The sequence below is a fragment of the Citrus sinensis genome, chromosome 2 (assembly GCF_022201045.2).
Source record: "Citrus sinensis cultivar Valencia sweet orange chromosome 2, DVS_A1.0, whole genome shotgun sequence".
Lineage (NCBI taxonomy): Eukaryota > Viridiplantae > Streptophyta > Magnoliopsida > Sapindales > Rutaceae > Citrus > Citrus sinensis.
Genome location: NC_068557.1, coordinates 21,318,836 through 21,332,846, shown reverse-complemented (window position 1 = coordinate 21,332,846; position 14,011 = coordinate 21,318,836). Strand labels below are relative to the sequence as shown.

The 14,011-nt window shown below is 35.3% G+C and overlaps 4 protein-coding genes across 4 annotated transcripts; 3 read left to right on the top strand and 1 right to left on the bottom strand.

Annotated features, from left to right (window-relative positions):
• Positions 1–436: 436 nt before the first annotated feature.
• Positions 437–3,796, top strand: LOC102611149 (indole-3-glycerol phosphate synthase, chloroplastic). Its single transcript, XM_006469370.3, has 10 exons — positions 437–774; positions 1,083–1,343; positions 1,429–1,605; positions 1,879–1,953; positions 2,054–2,098; positions 2,233–2,397; positions 2,641–2,719; positions 2,873–2,955; positions 3,066–3,134; positions 3,459–3,796. The coding sequence occupies exons 1-10, from the start codon at positions 616–618 to the stop codon at positions 3,540–3,542; spliced, it is 1,197 nt and encodes a 398-aa protein (XP_006469433.1). The 5' UTR covers positions 437–615; the 3' UTR covers positions 3,543–3,796.
• A 499-nt stretch (positions 3,797–4,295) lies between these two features.
• Positions 4,296–7,061, top strand: LOC102611435 (uncharacterized). Its single transcript, XM_006469371.4, has 6 exons — positions 4,296–4,892; positions 5,338–5,529; positions 5,756–5,804; positions 5,938–6,223; positions 6,380–6,455; positions 6,549–7,061. The coding sequence occupies exons 1-6, from the start codon at positions 4,578–4,580 to the stop codon at positions 6,738–6,740; spliced, it is 1,110 nt and encodes a 369-aa protein (XP_006469434.1). The 5' UTR covers positions 4,296–4,577; the 3' UTR covers positions 6,741–7,061.
• Positions 7,062–7,478: 417 nt separating this feature from the next.
• Positions 7,479–8,389, top strand: LOC107175702 (transmembrane emp24 domain-containing protein p24beta2). The gene is made up of 3 exons (XM_015527393.2): positions 7,479–7,697; positions 7,810–7,996; positions 8,064–8,389. The coding sequence occupies exons 1-3, from the start codon at positions 7,479–7,481 to the stop codon at positions 8,387–8,389; spliced, it is 732 nt and encodes a 243-aa protein (XP_015382879.2).
• Positions 8,390–8,695: 306 nt separating this feature from the next.
• Positions 8,696–11,076, bottom strand: LOC102611736 (protein NOI4). The gene is made up of 3 exons (XM_006469372.4): positions 10,908–11,076; positions 9,967–10,149; positions 8,696–9,055 (listed from the first exon to the last, which is right to left on the bottom strand). The coding sequence occupies exons 1-3, from the start codon at positions 10,911–10,913 to the stop codon at positions 9,011–9,013; spliced, it is 234 nt and encodes a 77-aa protein (XP_006469435.1). The 5' UTR covers positions 10,914–11,076; the 3' UTR covers positions 8,696–9,010.
• Between the last annotated feature and the right edge of the window lie 2,935 nt (positions 11,077–14,011).

Here is a 14,011-nt window from a genome sequence, read left to right as displayed (position 1 = left end):
GTGATACAAAATTTTGGCTACAATAATAATATTAAAAAATAAATATATACGTAAGAATAAATATTAATTTATTAAAATTAAAATAAATTAACAGACGGTTAAACCACTCGTATTAACAAAAAAAATTATAATATAACCAGTATTTTAGAACAATCATATAAATTAAAATTATTATAAATAATTAAATTGACAACATAATATATTAACAACATAAAAACATAATAATAAAATATAAAAGAAATAAATATAAATAATCACCAAAGTGTAAAAATTAAATGGTTCTCACGTCAAAAATCAACTATCGTACCCACATTGGAAGAGGTATTATTTTCCTTGTCAAAGTGAAACTTGAAACTTCAGTGGCGAAGTAGTCAATGGTTTACAACATTGAAATAGAAAATAAAAATGCAACCAACCAACGTTATCTTATAGTTTTATTCTTAGGAATTATAGGAAATAATTTGTGTTTCAGGAGCACTTAATCTACGCTACACCCGGCAGCATTATATCTCCGCCACCAAACTCCGAAAATCTCCCGGCACCAAAATCTCCAAAACCTTAAAAGAAGGAAGTCGCGGCCTTGGCTTAGGGATTCACAGACATAAAAGAGTAAAAATGGAGGGCTTGGTTTATCCTAAAACGACACCCCGGATTTTGTTTCCAACGCTGAATCGCAGACCCAGTAAGTTTTCAATCGTACGGTCCATTCCGGCCTCCGCAATGGACGCGCACAGACGAAACGGTGTCGGTTTCACGCCCGTTCGAGCTCAAAAGGTAACCTTTTTCGTGATGATTATGATTAATTGATGATGATGATGCAAAGAGTTCTTTTTTCATGTACTAAAAAACTGCATCGAGTGTGCTACTCTTGAAATCGTAAAACAAAAAATTATTTTCTCTTAGTGGGACTTGCAAATGTAAAATGTATGGTAATTAACTGCCCGTTTTTTATTTTGGCCTGTCTGATAGCTAGTGAATCTATTCCACTGTTGATGTGGAGTAAAAGTTACATTCACTCTATCCGGAACGTGCCCTCAGATTATTTGCTTTGGAGCTAAAAGATGTTGTAATTCTGTTTGTAGGCTGAGACCAAGGATGGGTCGGCTACAATTTCCTCAGTGATGGAAGATGCTGAAACTGCACTTAAAGCTAAAGAGTGGGAAGTGGGGATGCTGATAAATGAAGTCGCTGCTAGCCAGGGTATAAAAATTAGGAGACGTCCACCGACAGGGCCCCCTTTGCACTATGTGGGACCTTTTCAGTTCCGGATACAGAATGAGGGCAATACACCTCGTAACATTTTGGAGGAGATCGTATGGCACAAGGACGTGGAAGTTACTCAAGTAATCTCTCAACTTTATTTCTAATTATGTTTTTTCTTTTGATTATTTTGATGAGCGTTGACATTTATGCTAAACTCCTTTTCAGTTAAAACAGAGGAGGCCATTATCTATGCTCAAAAATGCCCTTGACAATGCTCCTCCAGCTAGAGATTTCATTGGAGCTCTTATGGCTGCCAATCAACGAACTGGACTTCCTGCTCTGATTGCTGAAGTAAAGAAGGCTTCTCCGAGCAGAGGAATCCTAAGAGAGGATTTTGATCCAGTAAGTATGCATGTTCTATAATTTTGCCCTTAATTGCCATCCCATCCAATTATTGTAGCTGAATTTGATATTGTTGAAAATTGAAATATAGTACTCACTACCTATACTCAATTCAAATTGTTCCTTGTATATTCTAGAGCCCACAAATGTAATGAGTTTTGACCTTGTCTAAGCATCTAGGCCTCCTCCAACTGTTGTTCTTTCTCTATCATGCCCACCGGCATACACATGTAGGTTTTATTTATTCTCTTGTCTGAAACTTTCTTGTGATAGGTTGAAATTGCCCGATCTTATGAGAAAGGTGGAGCAGCATGTCTCAGTATTTTGACAGATGAAAAGTATTTTAAGGTAAGTTTATCTTTTAGAGCAGTCATGTGCTTAAATTTTGATATAAATGCTCAAATGATTGTTTGCTTCCTCTAACATGTTTCTGTTCTTAACAATTAAGGGAAGCTTTGAAAACTTGGAGGCTGTAAGGAGTGCAGGAGTGAAGGTGTGTTTTTTTATCTTGTATTCCTGTCTGTGTTTTTAGCTTTGTCCATCTTCTCGTACGACAGTTAATAGTATCAGTTATGGTTCTAATATTTTTAGGATAAGTTATGGTTCTAATGCCCGTCACGTTTGCAGTGCCCCCTATTGTGCAAAGAATTCATTGTAGACGCATGGCAGATCTACTATGCCCGAACTAAAGGTGCAGATGCAGTTCTTCTGATCGCTGCTGTTTTGCCTGATCTTGATATCAGATACATGACTAAGATCTGCAAGATGCTTGGTTTGACTGCACTTGTTGAGGTTTGAATGGGGCTTCTTTTATCATTTGTTTGATTCCCATAACTATTCCTGCAACTGGCAGTGTCTGAGATCACTATTTTATGCTTGAGTATATATCCTAGTTGTAAAACATTAATTAGTTGCTGGTTCTCTATCATTATGAAGATGAGAGACTATGGTTGGTTCTTTAGTCTCCTCATCATTACTGCATAAAGTGGTCACAAATTGGATATTAAATACTCCACCTGCCTTGGTTCATTCCAGGTTCATGACGAGAGGGAAATGGATCGTGTTCTTGGAATTGAGGGGATTGAACTTATTGGTATTAACAATCGGAACCTTGGTATGCTTTTTTAACTTTATAAAAATTGATTTATTTGTGGAACTTATGATCCTTGTACCTTGTTTGGCCCTCTTAAGTATCTTTATAAATTGACTCAGGATAGACTTAGCCATCCTGGCTTACTAGCAATTTCTATTGTTTCTTATCCCACAGAGACGTTTGAGGTTGATATTAGTAACACAAAGAAACTTCTTGAAGGAGAGCGTGGTGAAATAATCCGTCAAAAGAACATAATTGTAAGTGGTCCTTTTACCAGATAAGACTTATTCACGAAACAGATGTTTTGTGCGGGCCATCTTCTCATATATTTTCTTCATTTTGGATTCCTTACTTTTGACATTTTCAGGTGGTTGGTGAATCTGGGCTATTTACTCCCGATGATATCGCATACGTACAAGAAGCTGGTGTTAAAGCTGTAAGCTTTTTCACCTTACTACATATTCCTCCTTACATGCTAAATTCCAAGTTCCACACATTATTTTGACATTAAACATAGACTTCATTTCATTTGAAACCTAGATGTATGTAATTCCTCAGCCATGTGGTTCTTCAACAAATGACGTGTGATATGAGTGTCCCTTTAATGCATTAGTTAACTTTTGCTCCGCAAACATACTTGCTAAAACAGTAGCATATGTTATGTAAATTAGATGAGAAAAACTTAACAGAAATGCATCTTAGAATCTGCAAACAATTATCAGTACATGTGTGGGAATCAAGTTTTGTTGCCCTCTTGCAGGTTCTGGTTGGGGAGTCAATAGTGAAGCAAGACGACCCCGGGAAGGGAATAACTGGACTTTTTGGAAAAGACATTTCTGTATGAGCTCCTATTTTATTGTTTCTCAGAATGTTCGGGTGAATGTTATTCAGATGGAAGATGAATAAAGTCACCTTTTGATCGATCAATTAAATATACCGTCCCCCTTATTGTATTCTATAGCCTTATTTCCTTTTCCTTTTGAATTTTGTAACTTTCACTAGTGAACTGGAATAATGTATTGTATCTGATAGTAATGGTATTGTTGTATGGATTGAGAATAATAAAAGAGAACTGTGGTCTCTGCATTTTACCTGCTAGTTCCCCCCAAGGAAAAAAGGTGGACGATCAGAATATGCGAGATTTGTTTGGTTTTTAACCTAAAAGAAAGCTTCAAAGTGATAGTTACAGTCGGAAGATTCAAAATTTAAAGCTGCTGTTGATGTTAAATGCAACCTCCTGGCCGCACTTAATTCCATTTGCCGTTCGTTATGAGGGAGGTCAATTAATTCCATGCTCTCTTCTTTATGAACTAATTAAGTCGGTCACTTCTTACGATAAGCGATCAGGAGATTAGTCAGTTCGTATTACCGACCATACAATAAAATCAATCATAGCGTCTGTTTTAATTAATTACTAATATTTTTTTAATTATCATTATTAATGAAGATGAATGTACATGCGACAAAACTTTATTAGATGATGCATGCATGTTCCGATTACATTTACACGTTTGATTTTTGGCCTAGACCAATCCTTACTTAAGCTTTTGACATCATTTGAGAGCTGGGGCTTTAATAATGATCAGCAGAGGGGCCAAAAAAATGGTGGGGCTCGAATGACAAACAAAGTCTCATATATTATTCTCAAAAATAACAAATACCAAAAGTTCTTTTCAATCATTATCATCACGAGCTCCTGTCACGTGTCAGAACAGTGCACCAATTTTTTCGTTTCCTTTTCCATCTCCTTGTATCCAGTTTTGTTCATGGTTTCGTTTTGCTTCTCACAAACACACGCAGGTGGTGGACATTGGATAAGCACACGAGAAAGAAAGGTGAGTTCAATTATCTCCCGACATTGACCAACACCGTTGATTGGATGTCGGCGGCGGCGGAGAGTGAGTTGGAGTTCCGGGCGGAAGGGGACGACGCGTGGTACAGCGTGCTGGTCGGCGCTCAAGGCGAGAGGCTGACGATAAAGTACGTGGGGTTTTCGGATAACCTGGACGAAGTGTTCGAGGCCAGCAGGTTCGAGAGCTTCGAGGAGTTGAAGGAGTTTGAAGGGAGGTTCCGTCCGGTGTCGGTACAGTTACAGGACGAGGAATGCTCCAAGGCCGTCGAGGGCTTGCCGGTTTGCGCCTCCCACTCTTTCAACGGCTTCGACCTTCGCTTCTACGACGCCGTTATGGAACACGTTAGTACTTTACTTCTCTCTGCCACTCTCTTTTTTCAAAAGATCTTTTTTTCCTCTTTTTTTTGACCATTTTGCTGCACTGAAATTCGATGATAAAAATGTGATCTTTTTTGGGTTAAAATGTTAAAGGCCCCCCCCCCCCCCCCCTTCTCTTCTGTCACGATCTCCCTCTCTGAGGGAGAGACCTTTATCTAATTATCTGAAACTAGCCGAACCCAGTTTTAGGATTTTCTGTTCCTCAAGCCGAATGAAGTGTTTGTGCATGTCAATGAGTCAACATTGACTTTTAATTGAGTGATGTGTTGTGATCCTGGTAACTATTTGGTGTTGTTCGACTGGATTAATGTTTAGATGATTCCTTCTTGTTGGAGGGAATTTCATATGGGAATGAAATGATAAATTTCCATTTTCAACCCCGTTCCGGAAAACAATATGCTTCTTGCAGGTGATTACTGAAAGGCATTCTAGAGCAAAGGGGGAAGAAGAGTGTTTGTGCACCTTCGTACTTGTTTGGCAGCATGGCCCCGGTGCCGGCATTATGATGGAGAAGAAGATTGAAAACATATGCCTCGTCCAGTCTAAGGAGAAACCCGATCGAAATGTGGCTTTATTTCTGGAGAGAGCAAAGGAGAAAATTGTAAGTACCACTGCTAGATTTCAACTTCTAAGTTCTATCTGCTATATTACATCCTTTGGTGGTAATGCTTGCAATAAAGAAAATAGTAGCTAGTTGTTTAGCTGTCGTGTCTAATGCAGGCAAGTCAATTTTGTATATGGTGTTCTAGAATTGCTCGAGTACAATCTGTTTTCACTAGCAAGCGTTCATTTAGAGCAATAATTGATGTTTTTTCCACTTATTGCAGGGTAAAAAGTGTGCCAAGCGGTCGGTCAGTCAAATTCATCCGTCTGAAGGTTTGTCCCCATGCTTTAAAGACCCAACTCTTTTATCAAAATGTTGTGCTCCTGATAGTGACTTCCAATTTAAGACTTCTATGAAAGGACATCTCATTAACCATTTAACTTCTTTCCATTTTCTAAAAGGTAGGTTGGGCTGAGGATATTAATGAAATCAACAGGCAAGATGCTGATCTTGGAGGAGCAGACAATTACTTGATATTAATTGAGAACTTGGAGAAAGATTTATCTCCTTCAACAATTACTGAATTCATTCACCAACAGACTTCAATAGTATCTCAATCATATGTTTTCGCAAGTTCGTCAAAGGAGTTGTATGCTCGAGGAGCAATTGTGTTGAATACTCATAAAGATCTTCAAGTTTTATGTAAATTTTTTAATAACCCAGGACATATCATCATATCCTCTAGAGGAAGGTAAGCGATGCCGTGCAAGTATGATGCTAATTTCCTCTTTGTCTAACAGCTCCCATTTAATACTTTAAGATATTTTTGAGAGCCATCAAGAACCTGCTCTGTTTGGATTTACGGATTCTATATTTCTGCTTTAATCACTGCGTGCATTGCCTGCAGGCCGTGGGTGGTGGCCAGAAACATCTTGTGGCGGGATATATCAGCGCCAACTGGGACTTGTATGCTTAAATCTCAGGTTAGCTATTGTTAACTTTTTTTAATTCAACATCAGATATGATGGCATGATGCTTCTTTGTGAAACTTGATTTTGATGGATTACATTTTGCAGAAGAAACTACAGAATGGCAATGCTGGGATTAGCCATGAATTGAAGCTTGCTTATTCTGGAACTGAGGAGTTCAAGAAAGCAAAGTTGCTGAGGGACTTACACGCGGAATTTACTTTTCATTTAGAGCGACTACACAAGAGGCTGGCAACAGAGGAGAAGAAGATCTTGCAGCCATCCCCTGCTTCTGTATAGCTGCTGACAATGGAACCCGCATGTTTGTGTTGTACAGATACAAGTGCTGTATGGGGGGAGGAATTAGTCACCGACTTTTTGGTGTACAGTCTGCTCAATCTACTACATAGAAACTTATTAGTAAAAGATAAAAAAAAAAAAGGACCAGTTTTTTGATGGGTCAAAAATAGCGTTTGTAAAGTTACTAATGAGTAATGTCAATGCGACCAAACTCACCAGATAATAATAGGATACACGAAGTAGCAGCTTTTGATTGTCTTGGCAGTTCTCGTGTTACCATCAAATTGAAGTATTATCATATTCTAAATTTTCTTCTTATCATTATTTGGATTTAATCTTTAAATGAATGTTCTCATCCAGTTCAATTATGTCATATGAACTTTATTTTAAAATGAATTACTTATGGCAGTGATAATGACAATAAGAGAGAATTTCAACAACCGATGTTGCTTAATTGGATAATCCCATCAAATTGAAGAACGCATTTAAAGACTGATTATTAAATGAAAAGCGACATCGTTTAGACTTTAGAGTTCCAAATGGAAGTTTGCCTCGGTCAACACTCACAACTGAAACTGTATCCTAAAGAAAACAAATATATTACAACTTCTAAACCGCTGGTGTTAGTTATCAAATACACTTCTGACAAATCAGTCACTCTCTTGGCTCTCATGTTATGACATATCTTCAAGTCTGAGACATTAAAATTATTAATCTAGAGATAAATCACAGATTGATATGGACACATTGTGGTGCTTGAAGCATGTGGTACTAATGATAATGCTGGTGGGTATGCTGAGTTTTGTGAGGATTACACAAGGCATAAGATTTGAAATAGACAGAGAAGAATGTGTGTCTCATAATGTTGAATGTGAAGGTGACACTCTTCATTGTTCTTTTGTTGTCGTTAAGGCTGATAATCCATGGCATTACTCTGATGAAGGTGTTGAACTCACTGTATGTATCATTCTATTTGTTTTCCTTTAGCTTTGTTTTATTTTTCAGGTTTCATTGTCCATTATCTTGCACGGATCACTGATCATTTTTAAATGCTCGTTGAGATTATCAGGTGACGGGACCTTCTGATGAACGTGTTCGTGACTTTGACCGCAGGAGCACTGCAACGTTCGAGTTTGTGGCATACAAGAAAGGGCTTTACAAGTTTTGTTTCACCAACAAGTCTCCTTATCATGAAACTCCTGATTTTGATATACATGTTGCTCACTATGCTTACCACGATCAGCATGCCAAAGACGGTGAGAACGAAACAATCTTCCTTCCTTTCTTCTTTCGCTCACTGATGATTTTTGTGAATATCTGCAGAGCATATTAATCCCATATTGGATCAGATAGCAAAGCTGGAGGAAGCACTTTACGACATTCACTTTCAACAGCATTGGTTTGATGCTCAGACCGAACGCCAATCCATAGGTAACAACTTTACACTCATTTCCGCTAATCCTGATAAAATCTGGAAACATTCATTGATCAATGGATTTAACTTGACTGGTAAAGTGAATAAAACAATGAGCCGGAGAGCAATCTACAAAGCTATGCTTGGATCCTTTTTCCTTATCACGGCTAGTTTTCTCCAAATCCATCTTTTGAAGCGCTTGTTTGACCGAAAACAAGGACTATCAAGAGTTTAGAGTGCAATGCATGTTCATTTTATTATAACACGACAAGCTGGAGGTTTTGATTTCCATGTCTCTGTGCCTGTTTTGGTAGCTAGTCCCATTCATATTAGTAAGTTTCTCTACATGATGTGTGCCAAGGCAACTGTCTGTAGATCGTTTACATGTCTTTCTTTTTCATGCTTCAATCTTCTCTTTTGGGGAATAAAGTGCCAGATAATTCATCAATGGAAGGAAATTAACTGGTCGCCTGCAGCAAATTAGGAAACCAGTATTCTTGGAGAACCATTCTAATATGACCATTTGGCACAAGTACACAGATTCATACAGAAAATCACATTCACTTGAAACAATAGAGAGGAGAATTTTCACAGAGAAAAAGAGTCAATGCATGAAAAACTGAATGAAGGGGAGTAGTGGAACCCGAGCAAGGACTTATCACAAACATAAAATATAGTTCTTTTATAATATTCTTCCGTAGGATCGCACCATCACCAAAGCTTAAATTCACAACAAACAGATTCCAGTAGGACCTATCATAGCTTCTGATAAGCTCCAGTCTTCCGGATCTTACATCGTGGCTGGACATAGATATATGAAGCTTTTCTTGCAAAGCTCTTAAAAGATAAGAGCTTCCTATGATTCTGCACGGGCAGCTTGCATGCAGCAAAACCATTTTTTCTGCAAATCAATGCATTTGCAAACATCAAAATAAGTAGACTGGTCAACCTTAGAATATGGTACATGTGTGCTGTTTTCATTTCAAAAGGGCATATACTAACAATAAACAATAACCATTTATGTTACTTCATATATTCATCTTTCATAACCACCTTCCAAAAATGGAAACAATAGCCAGCCAATTGGATATCCATCAAGCCACACTAATTTTCTGTCATAAAAGTATATGGCAAGCAATATAGTATTAGTTCTAAATACACAGGGTGGGTACTGGTAAGATATATGTATTGTCATAACATAGTATGTCTCAAATACTGTAACTGTGACGCCACGTATTTCCATAATGTTTTTCAGTAAAATTTGAATGTAAAGCATTTTCCTGCATAAAGGACATGGTCTGTTGATGAATATCATTTGAAGTGGGAGATGGTACTGATTCAGGAGAAACTAGGAGAAAGCCATCTAGAAATAATTTGGCCATGAGAAGTATACACATACATTAGAATCAACTGAAATGTCACCCCCCCCCCCCCCCCCACCCCCAAAAAAAAAAAGATAATGAGCAAAAACTAAGATTTGTTCTGACATGGGTGCAATCCTAGCGTAAAGACTGTATTTTAGAAACAAAACACAAACATGAGAAGTGAGTAATGGGAAATTGAGGGTGATAAGCTATAATTTCAAATAATATGAGTGAGTTAATAAGAAGGTACTGTATCAACGATATTACTCTGCTTTGAAGTTGGAACTAAAAGTTAGATTGCAAATTCTTTAATTTGATCACTGGTGTACCAAAACATTTTCTTGAGGTATTCAACAACTTCATAAAACTTAAACTGAATCATTAAATTGGTGGAGATTCTAATCAAACAGCAACAAAAATAAGGTATTAGGAGATAGTGGCAACTTACAGACTGAGGCTTTCCAAGTACAGCTCCATGTTTAAATTGAGAATCATCCTTCACTGGTGAGTCAGGTTTGCCACCAGTCTTTTTCTCATTTCTTGCCTTGTTGAAAATAACAGTGAATCCCTCCGCTGATGCTGGATCGTTCACATCCCATTCACCAAACTTTGGCAATGGTCCACCTTTCTCCTGTAGATATTAAAATTTCACTGAGAGGTCACACATATCAGAAGGAAACTTGCCATAAATAAAAAATCGATAGGAATGGCAGCAGAAAAATCTACATAAACACTAAAGCCCTGAATTTTGACAATTTCTCTAGAAACATAAACATAAGTTAGCCAAAAAGCGGATGGGCAGTTAACATGCATTGAAACAGACGCATCAACAGAGGAAACCAAGGAATTCATCCGAGAAATCAATAAATGATGTAACAAAACCCAACTTGTCACAAAGAAAAAAATAAAAGTTCCTCAAAAAACTATCATTCCATCTCCACGCCAGCAGCACAATATGCCCAGCTAGCATAAAGAATAGCCTCAGTACAAAGACATATCTACTTTTAGTTTCCTAATACCGCATAAAAACTTTTTTTAAAGTACCCTGTTGGCAGAACTTCCAATATTTGCATTCATATACCAAAAGAGAAAGCAAAAAAAATCAAGACACTCAACCAACAAGCACCAAATTGAAGCAAATAAATTACAGGGTAGAAATAAGCAACAACCAATCACATCTGAGCTCATCAATCTTCAAAGGATCATGTGGGGTGTTGAATTAAATCCATTCAGCTGAAAGTAAACGAGCTTATTAAAGACACATAAGCTACTGCACAAACCCACAAGCTCTAAAAGGAAACAAAACAGTAATCAGCCAAAGTCAATAAAAGGGGGGGAAAAAAGAATTTTTTTTTTTGTTTGTTTTCCATAAATCGAAAAAGAGCTTACAGCCATGGGGGTTGAGGAGAAAGATTTGAGCGGGGAACTTCGAAGTCGTTTTTCGTTGATGCTTGCTGCGTTTTAAGCTATTGAGTTTGGCGTGTCCGCTTTGTTCTTCAATTGATAATGAAGAAGAAAAAGGAAAAAAAGAAAGAGAAAATATTTTCGTAAGAGAGAGGGAGAGTGGGTCCAATGGGCCAAGGACAAGACATGTTGTTGTAAGAATGGAAAGGGTGGATTCCCAGGGCCCACTTTTTTGAATGAATGAATGACTTCAACGGTGTTTGGTTCTTCCAGCTAAGCTTTTCGTGAATAATGCATTTTGCAATTCCGTGGGAGCCATGATCTGATGGGATCAGGTTCTTGGTAAGGTAATGTGCAACGTTGGAAAAGTGATAAAATCAGATCCTTGCGATCATTTGTATGAAAAAGTTTTTCGACTTTTGACAAAAGCCGAAAACCTGTTTGCTGATCGATTTGGTCAATATGTTAAATTACTTCGAAGTTTTGAAGATTTTTAATAATTTCTAATGTATTTAAAGGTTATTTCACACTAAAGGATCACTGGAGCCGACTTTCTGAGCTTAACGTGACGACATGATTACTTAACAGCAATCCATGCAGATAAGTTCGAGCAGCTCGTGATATTAATGTATCTTTCGACGCATTTCCGGGTAGAGGTGGCCCCGGACGGTACAAGCACGTTCTGGTAGAGCACGCGGCACGACACGATACGTATGTGAGTTGTGTCAGGTTTAAATTTTAAGCACGTGGATCTTAAAAATACGACATAATTAGAGATATGATAAAGCACAACACGCAATGAACGCGTTTCATTTTTTAATAAAAGTAAACTTAAAATTTTATGATTTTATAAATAACTTAAAATTAAATTTTTTAATATATTTTATTAGCTCAAATTTTTTAAATTTATTTAATTCTTAGTTTCAAAAAAATTATAATTGATTTATATTTATAATTTATTAAATAAATAACTGATATCATGATTTTAATAAATAAAATTATATATATCATGATTTTATAAATATGTATTAATATTATTATAAATTATGATATATGACTCTACGTAATTCCAAGTTAACAATTAAGTTAACCCTTAAAAAAATTATTATTATTGTTGTTGTTAATTACCAAAAAAGAATTATAATACCATAGAGTCAAACTTAACAACTAATATTATATTCTCTTATTATTATTAATTTTTTATTATTGAATATGAACTTGAGTTTTTAATTTTTTATTTTATTAAATTTAAATAAAGGCACATGGGTCCAAACAAAGTACATAAACTTAAAAAAAATAAGTCAATAACTTAGCATACGCTCTTAAAAAAAAATAAAATTTAGTGGACTATTTTTCCTAGGCACAACACGGCACGGCCCACAGTATGACAGGTGTAGACATGGCACGACATGACACGAAACGAATAATGGGTACGGCTCGACATGAGCACGAGCACACGTGGACTTCCTTTAATAGGCCTGGGCCGACAGGGCACTGTCTGTTGGCCATCTCTATTCCCAGGTTTAAATCATTTAAATCATCCAGATCATCCCAATATTGATGGGCTCAATCCTTCGTGGAGATTTATTAGTCGGGCTTGATGGGCTTAATTGTTCATAGAGCTATATTATCTTTTTCGGGATTTGATTCAATATTTCTCAAACTATAGTACCACTTATTTAACTCGTGGCCTTCGTCGCGACTCAAACTCAAGGATTATAAGTCTTTATGTTGCAAGGTGAGTACTATTGAGCTATGATGAAAAATTACTGTAGTTTAGAAGTTAAGTTGATTTAATCTATTACTTGTATGATGAAAATTTATAAGATATTTATTATTTTTTTCAAAATTATTATTTGAATATTTTATTTACTATATACTATTAATTTTTATTTTATAGTTATAGTTTTTTCCACTACATCGCACTAGGAAATATGACCTTAACCTTTAAGCTATTTTTAATAAATAAAATACTAAAGATTTATTTTTTCACGATAATATTATGTTATGAGCTCTTTTGTGACATTGGTTTTATGTGAAATTCTATTTGGCACACCTATTATGCCATAATATCTCTAACGAAAAAATGCATGAAAAAAGTACTTAAACAATTAAACTTCCTATATATTTGTATTCACAGTCTCATTTTCACCTTTTTTTCTTTTTGACATATTATGCTCGGTTAAATTCTCTCTACCAATAAATCTTAGTATTAACAAATTTCTTAGATTCACTACCAATTTTAAATCTACAACTTAAAAAAAGAAAAGAAAATTATCTCTGTACCACTTTTTTTTTTTTTGTCACATATACATTTAACCACCACAAAATTGTGGCATATCTTTATTTTTAAACTTGTATCAAATAACCACTTTGATACTAAAAGTAACCATTCTATCCCTAAATGAATTAAAAGACTATTTTCTTCCACAAAATTTTGAAAAATATAAAAATTATAATTATAAGAATACCCCTAAATTCATTAAAATAAATAAATCTAAAAAATTTAAGATGATAATTTTTACATAAAATAATAATTATAAAAATAACATCTTATAATTATACTTTTTTTGTATTTATAATTTCATTTAATTTTTTTTAATTAAATTAAGTATAGGAAGTTTACAAAAATTAAAATGAAGAGAAAAGCTCTCTATAATTATTGCAAACTTTCCAATAATTAATATTAAGAAACTTCCCTATACAAATTAAATGAAATTATGATTACAAAAAATTAACATGATAATTTTTAAATGAAATTATATTTATAAAAAATTAACATATTGAATTTAAGATTGATTTATTTTATTAAATTTAGGGATATTCTATAATTATGAATTTTTTTATTTTTCAAAATTTTGTAGAATAAAATGGTCTTTTAATTTATTTAAAGATAAAATAGTCATTTTTTTTTTGTGTTAAAGTAGTTAATTGATTACAAACTGAAAAATAAAGATGGTGCAAAGTACATGTCAAGATTTTATAGTAGTTAAATATATATCTGACCAAAAAACAAAAAGATAATTTCTCAAAAAAAAAAAAAAAATCTACAAAGATATCTAGTTAACATCTCTATGCAAAGACTTCAT